This window comes from Oncorhynchus kisutch, linkage group LG16 (genome assembly GCF_002021735.2).
Source record: "Oncorhynchus kisutch isolate 150728-3 linkage group LG16, Okis_V2, whole genome shotgun sequence".
In the NCBI taxonomy this organism is placed as follows: domain Eukaryota; kingdom Metazoa; phylum Chordata; class Actinopteri; order Salmoniformes; family Salmonidae; genus Oncorhynchus; species Oncorhynchus kisutch.
In genome coordinates, this window is record NC_034189.2 from 46,833,159 (window position 1) to 46,851,711 (window position 18,553).

At 44.4% G+C, this 18,553-nt stretch overlaps 1 protein-coding gene across 1 annotated transcript in view; it reads left to right on the top strand.

Moving 5' to 3' along the window:
- The first annotated feature begins 548 nt into the window (after positions 1-548).
- The window catches only part of LOC109885558 (cohesin subunit SA-1-like), a 30,809-nt gene continuing 12,804 nt past the window's right edge, over positions 549-18,553 (top strand). The window contains exons 1-9 of the mRNA XM_031792256.1: positions 549-726; positions 15,492-15,815; positions 15,991-16,111; positions 16,195-16,444; positions 16,548-16,624; positions 17,429-17,633; positions 17,788-17,939; positions 18,049-18,122; positions 18,221-18,449. Of these exons, the coding sequence (XP_031648116.1) occupies positions 15,787-15,815; positions 15,991-16,111; positions 16,195-16,444; positions 16,548-16,624; positions 17,429-17,633; positions 17,788-17,939; positions 18,049-18,122; positions 18,221-18,449 (1,137 nt within the window). The 5' untranslated portion in view covers positions 549-726; positions 15,492-15,786. The remainder of the gene's footprint in view (positions 727-15,491; positions 15,816-15,990; positions 16,112-16,194; positions 16,445-16,547; positions 16,625-17,428; positions 17,634-17,787; positions 17,940-18,048; positions 18,123-18,220; positions 18,450-18,553) is intronic.

Sequence of the window (18,553 nt, forward strand, 5' to 3'; positions counted from 1 at the left end):
CTTCCTGAAGGCTCTGTATGTCACAGATATTGAGATAGTCTCACCTCAACAGGACCAACTAATGTAGACAAGCTAAATAAAACCAGAGAGAGAGAGAGTTTTTTGACAGACCAGATACTGAACCCAGATCATCTTTGCACTTCAAGACCGTCTTAGCTCATTGAGCTAATGCCTAGGCATTACAACTTGGAGCTAACATGAGTCTTCAGGTCTCAGGCAAGATACTGCACTAACACTGTGACGTGTGTATTGTAGCCTGGTAAATTGTGTTTTGAGGGGTAATCTTGATGTTATAGCCTCCTACATGTGTCCTCTGTTAAGGCCTATTCACCATCAAACCACAGACCAAAACACTGCCAGCTAAACTCGCCCCTCCCCTTCTACGCGTGCCCGTGGCTCTGAGCGCGCCCCCCACTGTTTCCCTCTTTTCGCGGGGTCCTGCAGTGCCTCCCCTCTCCTCGTCCCCGCGGCGCGCATCCGTTGTTGTAATCTCGTCTGTGTCCGCCAGGAGGCAGTAAGGTTGCAGTGAGAGGCTGCGCCACCAGAACAGCATTACAGCGAGGAAGGCTCCACCAGATGGCAGTTTAGGATTGTTCCTTTCTGCTCCAAGGCGCGGTTCCCGCTTCTCACGACATATTTACAATATTAAAATCTACACACTTTTATCAGATATATCGATTATTTTATTTCGGAAGACTGTAATCGATTGGTCAATGGCCGGTAAAGGTGAGTTTGTTGGTATTTTGGTTGTGTTTTTGGCTTGTGCGAAAGGGGAGACGGGTCTCAGAATCAAGATGGTGGATTCAGAGAGCGAGAGAGGGATGGGGAGAGAGGAGGGGGATGGGTGCTGCTCCGCAAGCTAGCGGAGAGAGAACTGGATGTGTTCTCTCTTCCCTCTGTTCGGCTAGCTAGCTACATGGTCGAGGGCCATTAGCGGGAATGTCTCTACATGTCAGATTACAGGGACGCACGAGAGACTTGACCGCTGTGTTTTGCCAGAATCACTTTTCACCACTCGCCCTTAGTTTTCCCGTTACTAAGACAATGTGTGTGACGTGTTTTTATTGCTCTTGATAGACGGACAGATTCAAAGCGTCAACACAGTGTTGTATGCAGACTCTCTTATTGCAACGTTATAGTGCCGCTTGCGCGACCTAGCCACACATTGCTATTGTTGCTAGCTAACCCTAATTCATTGCATATGTGTCGGGTTTTCGGATGATGTATTTGGGAGCAATGTAACGTCAGTGTTAGTCAGGTTGCTGTCACCAGTGCTATTTGACATCCATCCTTGCCAATCTATCACGCCATTCGTAGAGATTCTGCAGAAATTTCACCAGTAACCTTAGCAACATTGTTTCCTGTTTTCCCACCCATTGTTTTGACATGTTACTTATTGTATCGAAGTTCAACGTTGGGATTCTTGACAAATTGCAATATTTTGACTAGTAGATTATTTTTTGTAAAGTGCAGCTAGCTAGTTTGCTAACCCACTCCGCCCCTTTCTCTGCTAAACGAAATTTAGCGGGGAAGTGTGTGAGGGGGATGGGTTCCAAATCCAACCCTGGTTACAGTCCAACGCTGTTGGTCTCCATGCTTCCTACTCCAGACCTCCCATTCTTCTGGCACAATTCAGCTATGGGTTAATGTGGATATCTGTTCACCTATACCATTTCAAATCCACATACATCTTTCTTTATTAAGGAACTAGGAAATATGGAGTTGGAGAATATTTGGCCAAGTTAGCTAGCTGGCTACTTTAAGCCTAACTCTTTGAAGATGGTGTTATACCCAGCTTCACTGCTCTTTGTATGGTGTCTGATGTTTACGGTAAAAGGCTATACAGCCAGCTTGTGTCCTAGTGACCATTCACTGATTGTAAACAAAGTGGTTATGCAACAAGCGGAGCCATGTGACTTGCCACCAGCAGACTGAACTAGCAGTCTACTGTTGGCTATGCATCCTGCAACGACCAACTGACTGTAAACTGGTGCTAGAGATACAACACAACTTTTTTGTCCCACATTGTAATGTTCCTCGTCTCCTTTTGCGTAGAACATACAACATAGACTGGCAATATTTAGTACACAGCCATAAAGCGCCACACACTGCAGGCCAGGATATGATCATCACTTGGCAGGGCTGTTGTTGACACCGTTCTTGGTTGAGTAGTGTGACTTGGTAAGATTTCCAGTGTATGACTAACCTATTACATATGGCAAATCAACTTGAAATGGGGAACGTTTCAATGCAATAGGGTATACAGTACTTCTCTGAGCAGCCTAGTTATTGACTTTGTTGAGTCGGGGGCTGGGATACAAGTCTACAAACCTAACATTTTAGTAATAATTCTACAGCACAGATGCTGCCCATCTGCAAAAGTCTGAGGGTCTATCTCTTCAGAAAGCACCGTGCCTCCCTTATCTGTTGGACTTGTATTGCCCTCACTTTCACCAGCACTGATTCGGCTCATGATGTCGTTTTACGTACTCTAGTTGAATGCACAGATTGTGTCATACTTTCAGCTAAAAAAAGGTTGATGTCAAGCCCTGGTTATGTGGATCAGACTGGTGCTAAATTACTCAAATGTAGTGTAATTTAGGGGGAAAACAATCATGGTTTTTGAGGAACATGGAGTAGATATTCCCTGAAATAGCTTTCCTAATAGCTTAACAATCCAAAAACATCTGAAAATAGTCTAGGTTTCTAGGCTAATAATGTTTTCACTCAACGTGAACCAATCATGAAACACTAGCAAGCTGTTGTTTACACAAGTTAACTGGAGACTCTAGTCATGGATTAAAAGGCAACGTTTCCGCTTCAAACAGCATTAAATCGTTTTTCATATTTTTCATTCCTTTACTACTGCAAATACTAGCTGCTAATTTGCATAACCTCGAGTTTGTTGTAGAATGTGTCCTTGTCTGCACCACCCATAGAAACTATATGGTTTCCGGTAGTTTTACCGTTAGAGGTAGTGCCAGGTGTAATCATGGCATTTGGCTAGGCCACATGTAGGACCTTGAGCAAAACATTTCAATTTGTTTAGACCAGGGGAAGGGCTAGATGGGGAGCCCTCCCTACCTATTCAAAGGCAGGGGAGACACTGGAGTGGCTGTTCTGTAAGGAACAGAATGTTACCGTCGCTCTCTCATTGAAAACAATGATGTCCGGTCATCCTGCCGTGGGCCCAGTCCAGTAATCCAGACCAGACTGTTCTGCAGCAGAAGGTCAGGCAGAGTCTACATTAAAACAGGGGTTGGCAACTAGATTCATCCACAGACCGGTTTTTGTCAGAGGATGGTCGAGGGACTGGAACATAATTATAATCATTTGAACACTGCAAATTGACCACAACTATGCCCCAGAAGTGGTTGTATTTTAAAAAAGCAGTAATTTCATATCTTGATTACATTGAGACACGAGGCATGTCTCTTTTTGTTATTTGTGGGAATACTTACATTTTATTTATTTCACCTTTATTTAACCAGGTAGGCCAGTTGAGAACAAGTTCTTATTAACAACTGTGACCTGGCCAAGATAAGGCAAAGCAGTGCGACACAAACAACAACACAGAGTTAAAATCTGGGAACAGATTTTCTAAATTAAATTAATTGTAACTGATTTCCTTGTGATTTTAGTCTTTTTTTCACCCAAAGCTAAAATCCTAAATGATTATATACATATTTTTTTACTAAAAACTTTGGGGGTGTGGGCCTGTGTAATGACTAGTGTATTTATAGTAAGTTATTAATTTGTAATAGCTAGTTGAGTTGTGCGAATGAACCAGCTTTGATTTGTAACTGAATTAGTATTTTATGATCAGGCCAATTACACCATAAATTATACTGTAACATGTTGCCATTATACAGCTCCAGGGTGTTTTCCTTGACTTCGGCAGACTCAGCTTAGACATTGTTATTGAATCCAGATTTAGGTGTGTCTGTGAAGAAAGTATTATTTCAGTTTTAGGGAATGACCAATATCAAGCGTGTTCGCTGAAAGAATAGGCCCTACGACTCTTTAGAATGAGGACATCTTGAAGCTATCTAAAGCAAATGGTATGTATACAGGGAAGCTGTCAGGACCACTCACAGTGAAATAACAACTTTGGCTTTAATTGGCACTAGACAAATCTGATGCTATTAGTTAGCTATCTGGTTGTGTTGCATAGTAAGCTGTGGTGTAGTTAGCTAGCTGGTTGTTGTGTAGTTGGCTGTGGTGCAGGCCTAGTTTAGGTAGCAGTTTGTGGTGTAATCAGCTAGCGAGTGTTTAGCGGGTTGGCTAGCGGGTGTTTAGCGGGTTGGCTAGCGGATGTTTAGCGGGTTGGCTAGTTGACCTGTAGCATCAGATGGAGAGAGAGAATGTGGGGCTGAAAATGCTCTGAAGCCTTCCTGTCCAGTGCTGCGCTTGGTTGATTAACATCATTCCCTGAGACCTAGCAGACTGGTGTACTTGTTGGCCACTTGGTTCAACACCCAGTTGGCTATACTAGTGTAACATGAAATGTATGTATCTAAAGGCATTGAAAGCACACAGTCAAGTATGTTTCAGCACGGTAGCATTGCATCTAACGCTAACATGATACTGCTAATATTCCTCCAGTCGATGCTTGGCTGATTTTGTTTTTCTAGCACATTATTCTCCAACACTACTACTGCTGGTGACACATTTAATGTGGGCCTACCCTCAGGGGATCAATAAAGTACAGTTACACACACACACACACTAACATACATATTTTACATCATTGTCTGCCTAGCCTATATCATGCTCCTGAGATTTTCTGGCGGAGAAAGCCGGCTCACACTCAGATTAAGGGTGTGTGTGTGTTGTTCACGTCATCTGCCCTCATAGTCTCGTGTGGGATTAAGGCTTTCCCTGTAGCACGGTAGATTAAACTACCCCTTCTAACCCCCAGATTACCAGATTACTCCATTACCATTGTATCAGCAGTGGTCTGGTAAACTAACCTCATGGATGATGAACCTTGCCTGTCAGGACCTGAAGACTAATGTTAGGATGTTTAGGCTTTAGCTCAATGAGATAATGCAGTCTTGAGTTGAAGAGAAGTCAGGCCCTAGGTTCTATGTCTGGACAGTCACACTAGCATATTGACAACCTGGAAATGTCACTTTCCCCCATTAGCATCTCAAGGTAAACCAAACCCCTTTGGCCAAACAAACATCTGACTTCATAGGCTGATTTCATGACCAGGCTGCAGAGAGCCCTGGATATGCAGTGCTCTTGAACCCAGTCTTTATCTCTCACACACACACACACGGATTCTGCTAGTCACAGTAATGGGTTCTCTGTAGTGAAATGATAACGTTCTGGAGCCTCTTATGTCATTAGGGTATAATAACCTCAGCTGGAGAAATATGTGTGTGTGTGTATAGCAACAGACAGTGAATGTGGGTCAAGGTGAGAGCGAGAGAGGCAGAAAGATGAGACAAACTAATGAGTCTCTTGCTCCCCCAGCCCTCCCCTCTCTCCTCCTCTGCTCCCGCTGATCTCCCTTTGTGCGCTCGTTCTCTCCTCCATTTCACTCTCCCTCGCTCTCTCTCTGCGTCTCCATTTTGCGATGGCTGCAGTGAGCCAGGCGGCCATTGCAGAGAGAATCTTCTCTCTTTCCCGTTCTTTCTTTCTTTCTTTCCTACCGGTATTTCTTGCTTGGTTGCTTTTTCTCTTGAGATTAAAAAAATAAAACCTCTTTAGAAACCTTTATTTTTAAGTAGAGCCTGCAGCCCAAAGCCTACTCTAGAGCTCTGTAAAACCACTGTATTACTGTAGAGCCTGCAGCCCAAAGCCTACTCTAGAGCTCTGTAAAACCACTGTATTACTGTAGAGCCTGCAGCCCAAAGCCTACTCTAGAGCTCTGTAAAACCACTGTATTACTGTAGAGCCTGCAGCCCAAAGCCTACTCTAGAGCTCTGTAAAACCACTGTATTACTGTAGAGCCTGCAGCCCAAAGCCTACTCTAGAGCTCTGTAAACCACTATTACTGTAGAGCCTGCAGCCCAAAGCCTACTCTAGAGCTCTGTAAAACCACTGTATTACTGTAGAGCCTGCAGCCCAAAGCCTACTCTAGAGCTCTGTAAAACCACTGTATTACTGTAGAGCCTGCAGCCCAAAGCCTACTCTAGAGCTCTGTAAAACCACTGTATTACTGTAGAGCCTGCAGCCCAAAGCCTACTCTAGAGCTCTGTAAACCACTATTACTGTAGAGCCTGCAGCCCAAAGCCTACTCTAGAGCTCTGTAAAACCACTGTATTACTGTAGAGCCTGCAGCCCAAAGCCTACTCTAGAGCTCTGTAAAACCACTGTATTACTGTAGAGCCTGCAGCCCAAAGCCTACTCTAGAGCTCTGTAAAACCACTGTATTACTGTAGAGATTCTCTGTAATATAGAGACCATGATGCTGCATTATTAAGTGAACCCCCACTACTGATACCTTAGAGCAGGCCAGAGGAACTCCACTCATTTGTCAAGGGGGCATGAGTTTATTGGCATGATTCAAGGGACCAGAGAATGAAAATTAGGAAGGTATTTTTTTGGACACAGTGAGGACACATGTTATTCCCTTATATTACATTTGACATTTTCATAATTTAGCAGATGCTCCTATCCAGAACGACTCATTCACTACAATATCTACTACGCTGTTGTTTAAAGACTCATTCCATGTGGGATTGGCCAGAGAGAGAGAGATCGGTAGGAGAGGGAGAAGATGGGCGAATGGTGAGTGAGTGAAAGAGAGAGGTTGTGCGTGAGACACTTCATCATGTCATTACCCTTCAGAACAAGGTTCTCCAATAGGTGGCCCACCTGTGATTTTATTTTAAATATATGTATATATATATCACACACAGCACCAGTCGAGTTTAGACACACCTACTCATTCCAGGGTTTTCCTTTATTTGGACTATTGTCTACATTTGTGAATAATAGTAAAGACCTCAACTATGAAATAACACATGGAATCATGTAGTAACCAAAAAAGTGTTCAACAAATTGAGATTTTTTCAAATAACCACCCTTTGCCTTGATGACAGCTTTGCACACTCTTGGCATTCTCTCAGCCAGCTTCACCTGGAATGCTTTTCCAACAGTCTTGAAAGAGATCCCACACGCTGAGTACTTGTTGACTGCTTTTCCTTCTCTGCTGTCCAACTCATCCCAAACCATCTCAATTGAGGTTGGGTGATTGTGGAGGCCAGGTCATCTGATGCAGCACTCATTACTCTCCTTCTTGGTCAAATAGCTGAAGGCATTGTGTGTGTGTCATATTTATATTATATATACACTTAGGTTGGAGTCATTAAAACTAGTTTTTCAACCACTCCACAAATTTCTTGTAAACAAACTATTGTTTTGGCAAGTTGGTTAGGACATCTACTTTGTGCATGACACAAGTCATTTTTCCAACAATTGTTTAAATAAAGATTTTCACTTATAAGTCACTATATCACAATTCCACAATTCATATCGCTCAGGAAGGAGATGCGTTCTGTCTCCTGGAGATTAATGTACTTTGGTGCGAAAAGTGCAATTCAATCCCAGAACAACAGCAAAGGACCTAGTCGAGATGCTGGTGGAAACGGGTACAAAAGTATCTATATCCACAGTAAAACGAGTCCTATATCGACATAACCTGAAAGGCCGCTCAGCAAGAAAGAAGCCACTGCTCCAAAACCATCATAAAAAAGCCAGACTACGGTTTGCAACTGCACATGGGGACAAAGATCGTACTTTTTGGAGAAATGTCCTCTGGTCTGATGAAACAAAAATAGGACTGTTTGGCCATAATGACCATCGTTATGTTTGGAGGAAAAGGGGGAGGCTTGCAAGTCGAAGAGCACCATCCCAACTGTGAAGCACCGGGGTGGCAGCATCATGTTGTGGGGGTGCTTTGCTGCAGTAGGGACACAAAATAGATGGCATCATGAGCAGGAAAATTATGTGAATATATTAAAGCAACATTACAAGACATCTGTCAGGAAGTGAAAGCTTGGTCGCAAATGGGTCTTCCAAATGGACAATGACCCCAAGCATACTTCCAAAGTTGTAGCAAAATGGCTGAAGGACAACAAAATCAAGATATTAGAGTGGCCATCAAAGTCCTGACCTCAATCCCATAGAAAATGTGTGGGGAGAACTGAAAAAGTGTGTCGGAGCAGGGAGGCCTACAAACCTGACTCAGTTACACCAGCTCTGTCAGGAAGAATGGGCCAAAATTCACCCAACTTATTGTGGAAGGCTACCCAAAACATTTGACCCAAGTTAAACAATTTAAAGGCAATGCTACCAAATACTAATTGAGTGCATGTAAACTTCTGACCCACTGGGAAAGTGATGAAAGAAATAAAAGCTGAAATAAATCATTCGCGCTCCTATTATTCTGACATTTCACATTCTTAAAATGAAGTGGTGATCCTAACTGACCTAAGACTTGGAATTTTTACTAGGATTAAATGTCAGGAATTGTGAAAAACAGTTTAAATGTATTTGGCCAAGGTGTATGTAAAGTTCCGACTTCAACTGTACATTTACATATATACGTAAACTCAGCAAGAAAAGAAACGTTCCCTTTTACAGGACCCTGTCTTTCAAAGATAATTAGTTAAAATCCAAATAACTTCAAAGATCATCATTGTAAAGGGTTTAAACACTGTTTCAAATGCTTGTTCAATGAACCATAAACAATTAATGAACATGCACCTGTGGAACGGTCGTTAAGACACTAACAGCTTACAGACGGTAAGAAATTAAGGTCACAGTTATGAAAACTTAGGACACTAAAGAGGCCTTTCTATTGACTCTCAAAAACACCAAAAGAAAGATGCCCAGGGTCCCTGCTCATCTGCGTGAATGTGCCTTAGGCATGCTGCAAGGAGGCATGAGGACTGCAGATGTGGCCAGGGCAATACATTGCAATGTCCGTACTGTGAGACGCCTAAGACAGCGCTACGGGGAGACAGGAAAGGACAGCTGATCGTCCTCGCAGTGGCAGACCACGTGTAACAACACCTGCACAGGATCGGTACATCCGAACATCACACCTGCGGGACAGGTACAGGATGGAAACAACAACTGTCCGAGTTACACCAGGAATGTACAATCCCTCCATCAGTGCTCAGACTGTCTGTAGTAGGCTGAGAGAGGCTGGACTGAGGGCTTGAAGGCCTGTTGTAAGGCAGGTCCTCACCAGACATCACCGGCAACAATGTCGCCTATGGGCACAAACCCACTCATTCTGACATGACCCTCCAGCATGACAATGCCACCAGCCATACTGCTCGTTCTGTGCGTGATATCCTGCAAGACAGGAATGTCAGTGTTCTGCCATGGCCAGCGAAGAGCCTGGATCTCAATCTCATTGAGCACGTCTGGGACCTGTTGGATCGGAGGGTGAGGGCTAGGGCCATTCCCCGCAGAAATGTCCGGGAACTTGCAGGTGCCTTGGTGGAAGAGTGGGGTGCCTTGGTGGAAGAGTGGGGTAACATCTCACAGCAAGAACGGTCAAATCTGGTGCAGTCCATGAGGAGGAGATGCACTGCAGTACTTAATGCAGCTGGTGGCCACACTAGATACTCACTGTTACTTTTGATTTTGACTTTGTTCAGGGACACATTATTCAATTTCTGTTACTCACATGTCTGTGGAACTTGTTCAGTTTATGTCTCAGTTGTTGAATCTTGTTATGTTCCTACAAATATTTACGTTAAGTTTGCTGAAAATAAATGCAGTTGACAGTGAGAGGACGTTTCTTTTTTTTGCTGAGTTTACATGCATGCATACATATAGTGCCTTCAGACTTTTTCCACATTTTGTTACAACCTGAATTTAAAATGGATGCAATCTAATGTGTTCTCCTAATGTTATTTTTATGTTAGAAATCATAATGGTCAATGTATTCAATTTCATCCTGGTTTCTGTCATACTGTGTGTGTGTGTGTGTGTGTGTGTGTGTGTGTGTGTGTGTGTGTGTGTGTGTGTGTGAGAGAGAGATTGACCTCAAATGGACACTTACTCTGTGTCGTATTGAAATGTTCCTTTTTTGTCACTGGTCTACATAGAGTACCCCATAATTTCAAAGGGGAATTATGTTTTTTGAAATGTTGACTAATTCTTTTAAAATGAAAAGCTGAAATATCAGTAGGGATTCAACCCCTTTGTTATGCCAAGCCTAAATAAATTCAGGAGTGAACGTTTCTTAAAACCCTTTGAGCATGGTGAAGTTATTACACTTTGGATGGTGTATCAATACACAACAAAGATGCATGCGTTCTTACTAACTCAGTTGCCGGAGAGGAAGGAAATGGCTCAGGGATTTCGCCATGAGGTCAATGATAACTTTAAAACAGTTACAGAGTTTAATGGCTGTGATAGGAGAAACAGAGGATGGGTCAACAACCTTGTAGTTATTCCACATTACTAACCAAAATGACAGTGTGAAAAGAAGAAAGCCTGTACAGAATACAAATATTCCAAAACATGCATCCTGTTTGCAACAAGGAACTAAAGTAATGCCGTAAAAGATGTGGCAAAGCAATTCACTTTTTGTACTGAATACAAAGCGTTGTGTTTGGGGAAAATCCATCACCGAGTACCACTCCATATTTACAAACATAGTGGTGGCTGCATCATGTTATGGGTATGTAATCGTTAAGAACTGGGGAGTTTTTCAGGATAAAAAATACATGGAATGGAGCTAAGCACAGTCAAAATCCTAGAGGAAAACCTGGTTCAGTCTGCTTTCCACCAGTCACTGAGATATGAATTCATCTTTCAGCAGGACAATAACCTAAAACACAAGGCCAAATCTACACTGGAGCCAAGAAGACAGTAATGTTCCTGAGTGGCCGAGTTTCCGTTTGACTTAAATCTACTTGAAAATATCTGTCAAACTGAAAATGGTTGTCTAGCGATGATCAACAACCAATTTGACAGTGCTTGAAGAATTCTGAAAAGAATAATGGGGAAATGTTCCACAATAATCTCTTACCCCGAAAGACTCAGAGCTGTAATCGTTGCTTCTACAAGGTATTGACTCAGGGGTGTGAATACTTATGGAATTGAGATATTTCTGTATTTCATTTTCAATACATTTGCAAAAAATGTCTAAAAACATGTTTTCACTTTGCCGTGATAGGGTTATTATTGACTGTAGATGGGTAAGGGAAAAAATGTAATCCATTTAGAATTCAGGCCGTAACACAACAACATGTGGAATAAGTCAAGGGGTATAACTACTTCCTGAAGACACTGTATCTGTTTGGAATTCTTGCAGTCAAATTATTTATAACTATGTTCCGACCATCCGCTCAAGGAAAACTCGGCCCACGGCTGAATGTAATTGGGGACCCTGCCTTAAGGTGTCTGTCTGCTTCTGCTTCCTTGTACGACTGGGGTCATGACTGGGTTAGGAGAGTTCCATCTCTCTCATTGACCTGCATGGGGATAATACTGGTCCCCTTATTGACCTGCATGGGGATAATACTGGTCCCCTTATTGACCTGCATGGGGATAATACTGGTCCCCTTATTGACCTGCATGGGGATAATACTGGTCCCCTTATTGACCTGCATGGGGATAATACTGGTCCCCTTATTTTCCTATCTCTTGTTAATTTATTCTCACTCTTCTCAGACTCTCTTGATCTATATCATTTGATCATTCCCCTCTCTCGTGTCTCTCTCTCTCTCTGTGTCTCTCTCTCTCTCTCTCTCTCTGGCATTCCCCTCTCTCGGGTGAAAACTCTTGTTATTATACCTCCTTAAGGATGCTATGGTGTCTCTTCCGCGCCAGGCTTGTTGGCTCTCATACAGAACCTCCGAGATAAGAACTCCCACACTGTTCAACTGACAGGGCAGTATTGAAATGAGACCGAAGTAAATAGCTGGAGCAGTCCATATTATCCCAGTCCTAGCTGGTGTAGTGTGGTGTTAGGACCATGACTGACTCTGATCTCTCTGCCCTCATTTCTCTGGTGTCTACGACTGTTTCAGATCAGAGGATAATAGCATGCCCAAAAGTCCTCATCCAAATGACATGGTTTTATGTTTCAGAAAATGGTGTGACATTTCAGAGACTATAATCGTGTCCTTGTTTTACTAGTTGGTCCAGATTGAATGGCCCAGTAATTGCAGGCAGCAGTCTCATAGAGCTGTCTTTTATATGCTATTACTCTCTTTCACCTGTCTAGTTGTTGTTGTTGTTTTGGATTCGGACAGGATCACTTTCTTATGAGTGATGCTCTTTAGAGTGCAGAAGCATTTTGTGTGTGATCTCTAAGAATCTTGTTAAAATGCATTATTGATGTAGGCAACACCTTTTCCCTCACTCTCACATTTGTATTTATTTAACCTTTATTTAATTAGGCAAGTCAGTTAAGAACACATTCTCATTTTCAATGGCGGTCTAGGAGCCGTGGGTTAACTGCCTTGTTCAGGGGCAGAACCTTGTCAGCTCGGGGATTCGATCTAGCAACCTTTCGGTTACTGGCCCAACGCTCTAACCACTAGGTTACCTGCCGCACACATGGAGCTGTCTGAGTGAAGGGTCATGCTCTGCCAAATGATAGGATATTTTACAGTTGACTGCTGTCCTCCTCCTCCAAAGAGATGTGTTGTCCTCATCTTCAGTGCTGTTAGTTCCCACAGCTGTGTTGGACAGAGGCAGCCTAGTGACCGTACTCTCTATCCTTGTTCCCGTTATGACAGCATTCTTATGGCAGACTTTATTCAGGTGTAGTAGGATTGTATAATGTGGGTAGGGTGATAATGTGGGTAGGGTGATAATAAGGTGGGCAGGGCGATAATGCGGACAGGGCGATAATGTGGGCAGGGTGATAATGTGGGTAGGGTGATAATAATGTGGGCAGGGTGATAATAATGTGGGTAGGGCGATAATGTGGGTAGGGCGATAATGTGGGTAATGTGTTATTATCCGACAAGTCGTTATAGTTGAAAACAGTGGAGATCGTCAACAGCAGTGAAAGGGACGTCTAATGAATCCCCAGAGATCACAATGGATATCTTCATCTCTTTTGTGCCTTCTTACCCCCTGTCCCTCTCCCCCTCCTCTTTCCCCAATCTCCCCCCTCCATCACTCTCTCCTCCCCACCCAGTCCCTTCTCACTGATCAGCCAATCAGGGGAGGGGGGCTTATGACCCACAAGGGTTGCCATGGCAATGCCTGCCTGCCTCCGGGAGTACATGTCATGCATGTTAAGTGGCTTACACACACACACACACACATAGTTATATGTGTGTTCAGTCAGACCATAGATGATAAAATATGAGTGCTGGATAACTGTCTGTAACGTGTTCTACAAGCCCTCGCTGCCTGCCTGCCTCCGTGTGTGTGTGTGTGTGTGTGTGTGTGTATATATGTGTGATCCCTCACATTGATTCTAAGCAGAATCAGCCTATTGTAGCAGAGGAAGCTCTGGTTATTCTGTGTGGTATGACACACACACACATTCCTGATGCCACAGCACCACCTGGAATGTCAGGGTGAGTGCTTCAGAGCCTCCAAGCAGTGAAATCACACAATTCCACTCTCTCTGTCTCTCCTTGTGGTGCTGCTCTGATCCGTGAGAAAGGGACACAGACACACACACACACACACCTCTCACCCGGGCAGCTCCCAAAGCGGTCAGAGCCCAGTAACTGGAATACAGATACCACAGGTGTATGTGGGTGTGTGTGATGGCTGCTCTCTTTTTAACAGTGAACAGACACTCCCTCCAGGCTTCTTTGTGAGAGAGAGAGATGGATGTTAATGAAGGAGTATTAGTAACAGTAGTCTTCAGTCAATGGCCAATAACAACTCTGGCAGACACCCATCTCTGGCCTTCTGCCAAGGTGACGCACAGCTTTCAAATACTATCTGAACCCAGTCACACAGATTTCCCCTGTTGCTTTTGCCTTCTATTGTCCAGAGAGAATATAGAATTGGGGAGGGAGGGAAGGAAGGAAGGGAGGAGAGGCCGAGATGGAGAGCACACATTTCAGCCAGCAGTGGGAACCGTAGTGATCCCTGGAGAGATGCTACTAGAAGTGTGGTGGTGGTAGGGGGGCTGTACTGCATAATGACAGTAGCTGATGGTTAGCGTTCAGGATTTCCCTCTGTGTTTTTACAGCTCTTCACATCCTACCACCTTTTATTAGTTAACCTCAATGTGTACCATTACATGGTACCCAATATTGGGTAAAAAAATATACTGACATTTTCTACTTACAAGTCCAATCAACAATTTACTTTAATCAATGAATAAATCAGTAAATGATCATATGCATATTATATACTGGTACAAACTAGATATGTTTTGGATATATAATAATCAAAATAAACAAAAGTTGATAGACCTAGCTATAACTGAGATAAAGCTGAGAATCCACCATCTCTTCCCTCTCATCACTTCTCTCTGTGTGCGACGGACAGACAGAGGGGTGTGTGTGTGTTGGTAACAGACTCACTCGGCTGGTGTGCTCAAGCTCTCTCCAGTTTCTCTGTGTGTGAGAACATTTAAATACAGTCTCTCCTAGCCTGCCCCCTACTGTTGTTTAAGCCCAGTCTCAGCCACACACACACACGCACCCTCCATAACACTCCCTAGACACACTCAACAAAGAGACAAAACACCACATAAACTCACGTTTAACTTATTGAGAGGTTAGATGATTTTTCTAATGATTAAAACCTTGTTCAAGCCGTATAAAGTGTGTTGAAGTTGATGGAGGTGAGAGGACTTTGTGGATCATACTGCCATTGGTGGCCGAAGCTGGGTACTGCACCCACTTGTTGATATTTACTACACTCGGCCTAATATTTATATATAATGACTGTTATTTCTATAAATAGGGCCAGGAGTTTATTCCTAGCCAGGCAAGCAAATTGATAGGACAAACGTTACATCTAACATATAGCCTATAGAAGGAGCCCTAGTGTTTTCCTGACCTTGCAACCATGAAAAACTCTGGGGTCTAACCAGCAACAAATGATTTTCCCTTTTTCCTAAAGGATCCGATTTGACAACAAAACATTCTGGGTTTGTTATGGGATTTGTTGTGAAGATTTTTTCAAAGATACTTTACTTTAAGTTGAAATCACGTTGTTTGAAATTATTAGAATTTATAATGTTGTGGTTGAAATGATTAAATGTAATGTAATTGGTTAGAATGTTGTTGACATGATTAGACTTCTTTCTGTTTGAAACGTGCACGCTCTCGACACGCCCCCTCTAGACTTTACTGGTGCACTTCCTAAAGTGGCCAGTTGGTGTCTCCCTTTCCACTCTTTCTCCTACTCTGCCTGCTTTATCTCTCCTCCCTACCTTCTATCTCTCCTCTGACACTCACTCTTTCTCCTTTCTCTCCTTTTTTCGTTCTCTTTTTCAAGTTGCGTAAATGTTGAGAATATTCCAAACTAAATCACCAGACATTTGTGACAAATGGCTAAACTGTGTCTCTCTCTCTTTCTAGGGGCTGGTGTGTTGTGAGGTGCTGTGTCCCCAGTGTTGAGTGAATTTGGTCACCACTCTGTAACCCCCCCCCCCACACACACACACACACACACACACACGGTTGACCAAGTACCGAGCCACACCCCTCCTTCCAGCGGACCACACACACCCACCCTTTCCTGAGGACACACACCCCTCCCTCCAGCGGACCACACACACCCACTCTTTCCTGAGGACACACACCCCTCCCTCCAGCGGACCACACACACCCACTCTTTCCTGAGGACACACACCCCTCCCCTGCAGCAGTCAGGATGATCACCTCTGAGCTGCCTGTCCTACAGTGAGTCCTTCCCTGTTGCATCGTCAACCAAAGCCTCATTAAGAGATCACAACACACCCCTGATGCGGTAATTAGTCAAACGTAGGTGTGTGTGTGTCATGTATGTTGTGACTGCTGAGTGTGGGTAGAATTATGTAGGTGTATCCCTCTCAGTATAAGTGGGTGTGTGTTGCAGGGACTCGTCCAATGAGAGCGGAGCGGCAGACACAGTGAGTCTGAGTGTGAGTGTGAGTGAGCTGGAGGACCCGACAGACACTAAAGGCAAGAAGAAGAGAGGGAGGCCTGGCAGACCACCAGTAAGAACACCTTTCTACGAGGTTCCTTCTCTCTGCATAGTCTCTTCCTGTATATCTGAACCCTTTGCCCCTCCCTTTTTAAGGCAGCCAATAAGAAGCCTCGGAAGTCCCCAGCGGAGAAGGCTACAGGCGGGGCTAAAGGGAGGAAGGCCAATGGGGTCCCTCAGACCAACGGCGAGGGAGGAGACCCCGTCACTCTGTTTGAGGTGGTCAGAATGGGAAAGAGTGCCATGCAGTCTGTGGTTGATGACTGGATCGAGTCGTACAAGCAGGACCGAGACATCGCCTTACTGGACCTCATCAACTTCTTTATCCAGTGTTCTGGCTGCAAAGGTATTACTGTTAACTGCTACCTACTAAACCAGACAACATTCTGATTTTATATAGGCCTCATTTCCAGGTTGGTTGTATTGTGGTTGTGTGTAACCCTCTTCAGGCACCGTGCGCATCGAGATGTTCCGGAACATGCAGAACGCTGAGATCATCAGGAAGATGACAGAGGAGTTTGACGAGGTAATGCATCAAAGCTGTCATTGGTCGGATGAGGGGAGGGAGGGAGGATATAGACTGACGTGTGCATTGATGTACATCAAGGACAGTGTGACTACTGCTGATTTTAAAAAGGGCTTTATAAATAAATCTTAATTGATTGACTACCCTCTCACCATGTCCTCACCCCAGTAATAGATCAGCATGTTTATCTGTGGTCTGCAGGACAGTGGGGACTACCCTCTCACCATGCCCTCACCCCAGTAAGAGATCAACATGTTTATCTGTGGTCTGCAGGACAGTGGGGACTACCCTCTCACCATGCCCTCACCCCAGTAATAGATCAACATATTGATCCTGTTTATATGTGGTCTGCAGGACAGTGGGGACTACCCTCTCGCCATGTCCTCACCCCAGTAATAGATCAACATGTTTATATGTGGTCTGCAGGAGAGTGGGGACTACCCTCTCACCATGCCGTCACCCCAGTAATAGATCAACATATTGATCATGTTTATCTGTGGTCTGCAGGACAGTGGGGACTACCCTCTCACCATGCCCTCACCCCAGTAATAGATCAACATATTGATCCTGTTTATCTGTGGTCTGCAGGACAGTGGGGACTACCCTCTCACCATGCCCTCACCCCAGTAATAGATCAACATGTTTATCTGTGGTCTGCAGGACAGTGGGGACTACCCTCTCACCATGCCCTCACCCCAGTAATAGATCAACATGTTTATCTGTGGTCTGCAGGACAGTGGGGACTACCCTCTCACCATGCCCTCACCCCAGTAATAGATCAACATGTTTATCTGTGGTCTGCAGGACAGTGGGGACTACCCTCTCACCATGCCCGGGCCGCTGTGGAAGAAGTTCCGCTACAACTTCTGTGAGTTCATCTGCGTATTAATACGTCAGTGCCAGTACAGCATCATCTACGATGAGTACCTCATGGACACGGTCATATCCCTCCTCACGGGACTGTCTGACTCACAGGTCAGAGCTTTCAGACACACCAGCACACTGGCAGGTAAGAGACTCCCTCTGTCTCCTCTCTTCTCTCTCAATCTCTGAAAGAACTGGAGACCAGTGTCATTGCTCGGTGTAGATTACTAGATCTATCTATATGTCTCTGTAATATATATATCAGTTGTATTGTGGCCCTGTCTGTCCTCTCCCTCCAGCGATGAAGTTGATGACAGCGTTGGTGAACGTGGCGTTGAACCTCAGTATCCACCAGGACAACACCCAGAGACAGTATGAGGCTGAGAGGAACAAGATGGCCGGAAAACGGGCCAATGAGAAGCTAGAGCTGCTGCTGCAGAAGAGGAAGGAGGTACGTGATTGGTCTGTTGGTGGTTGGAGGAGGGGCTAGGATCCAACATCTGTCATTCCTCTGAAACGGACCTTCACACACTGACCTCCTGACTGTCGTTCCCCCACAGCTCCAGGAGAACCAGGATGAGATTGAGAACATGATGAACTCTATCTTCAAAGGAATCTTTGTCCACCGCTACAGGTACACACACACACACACACACACACACACACACACACACACACACACACACACAGTAATGAAAGTAGTGATGATGACGGTGTTGGGGTGTGTTTCAGGGATGCTATAGCTGAGATCAGAGCTATCTGTATTGAGGAGATTGGAGTTTGGATGAAGATGTACTCTGACGCCTTCCTCAACGACAGCTACCTGAAATATGTAGGATGGACCTTACACGACCGGGTAGGCATGCGCGCGCGCGCACACACACACCACACACACCACACAGAGACACTTACTCTCTGTCTCTCTCTTTCTCTCTCTCTCTCTCTGTCTCTCTCTGTCTGTCGTCTCTCTCGCTCTGTCCTCTCTCGCTCTGTCTCTCTGTCTCTCTCTGTCTCTCTCTCTCTCTACTCTAGTCCTCTCTGTCCTCTCTCTCTCTCTCTGTCTCT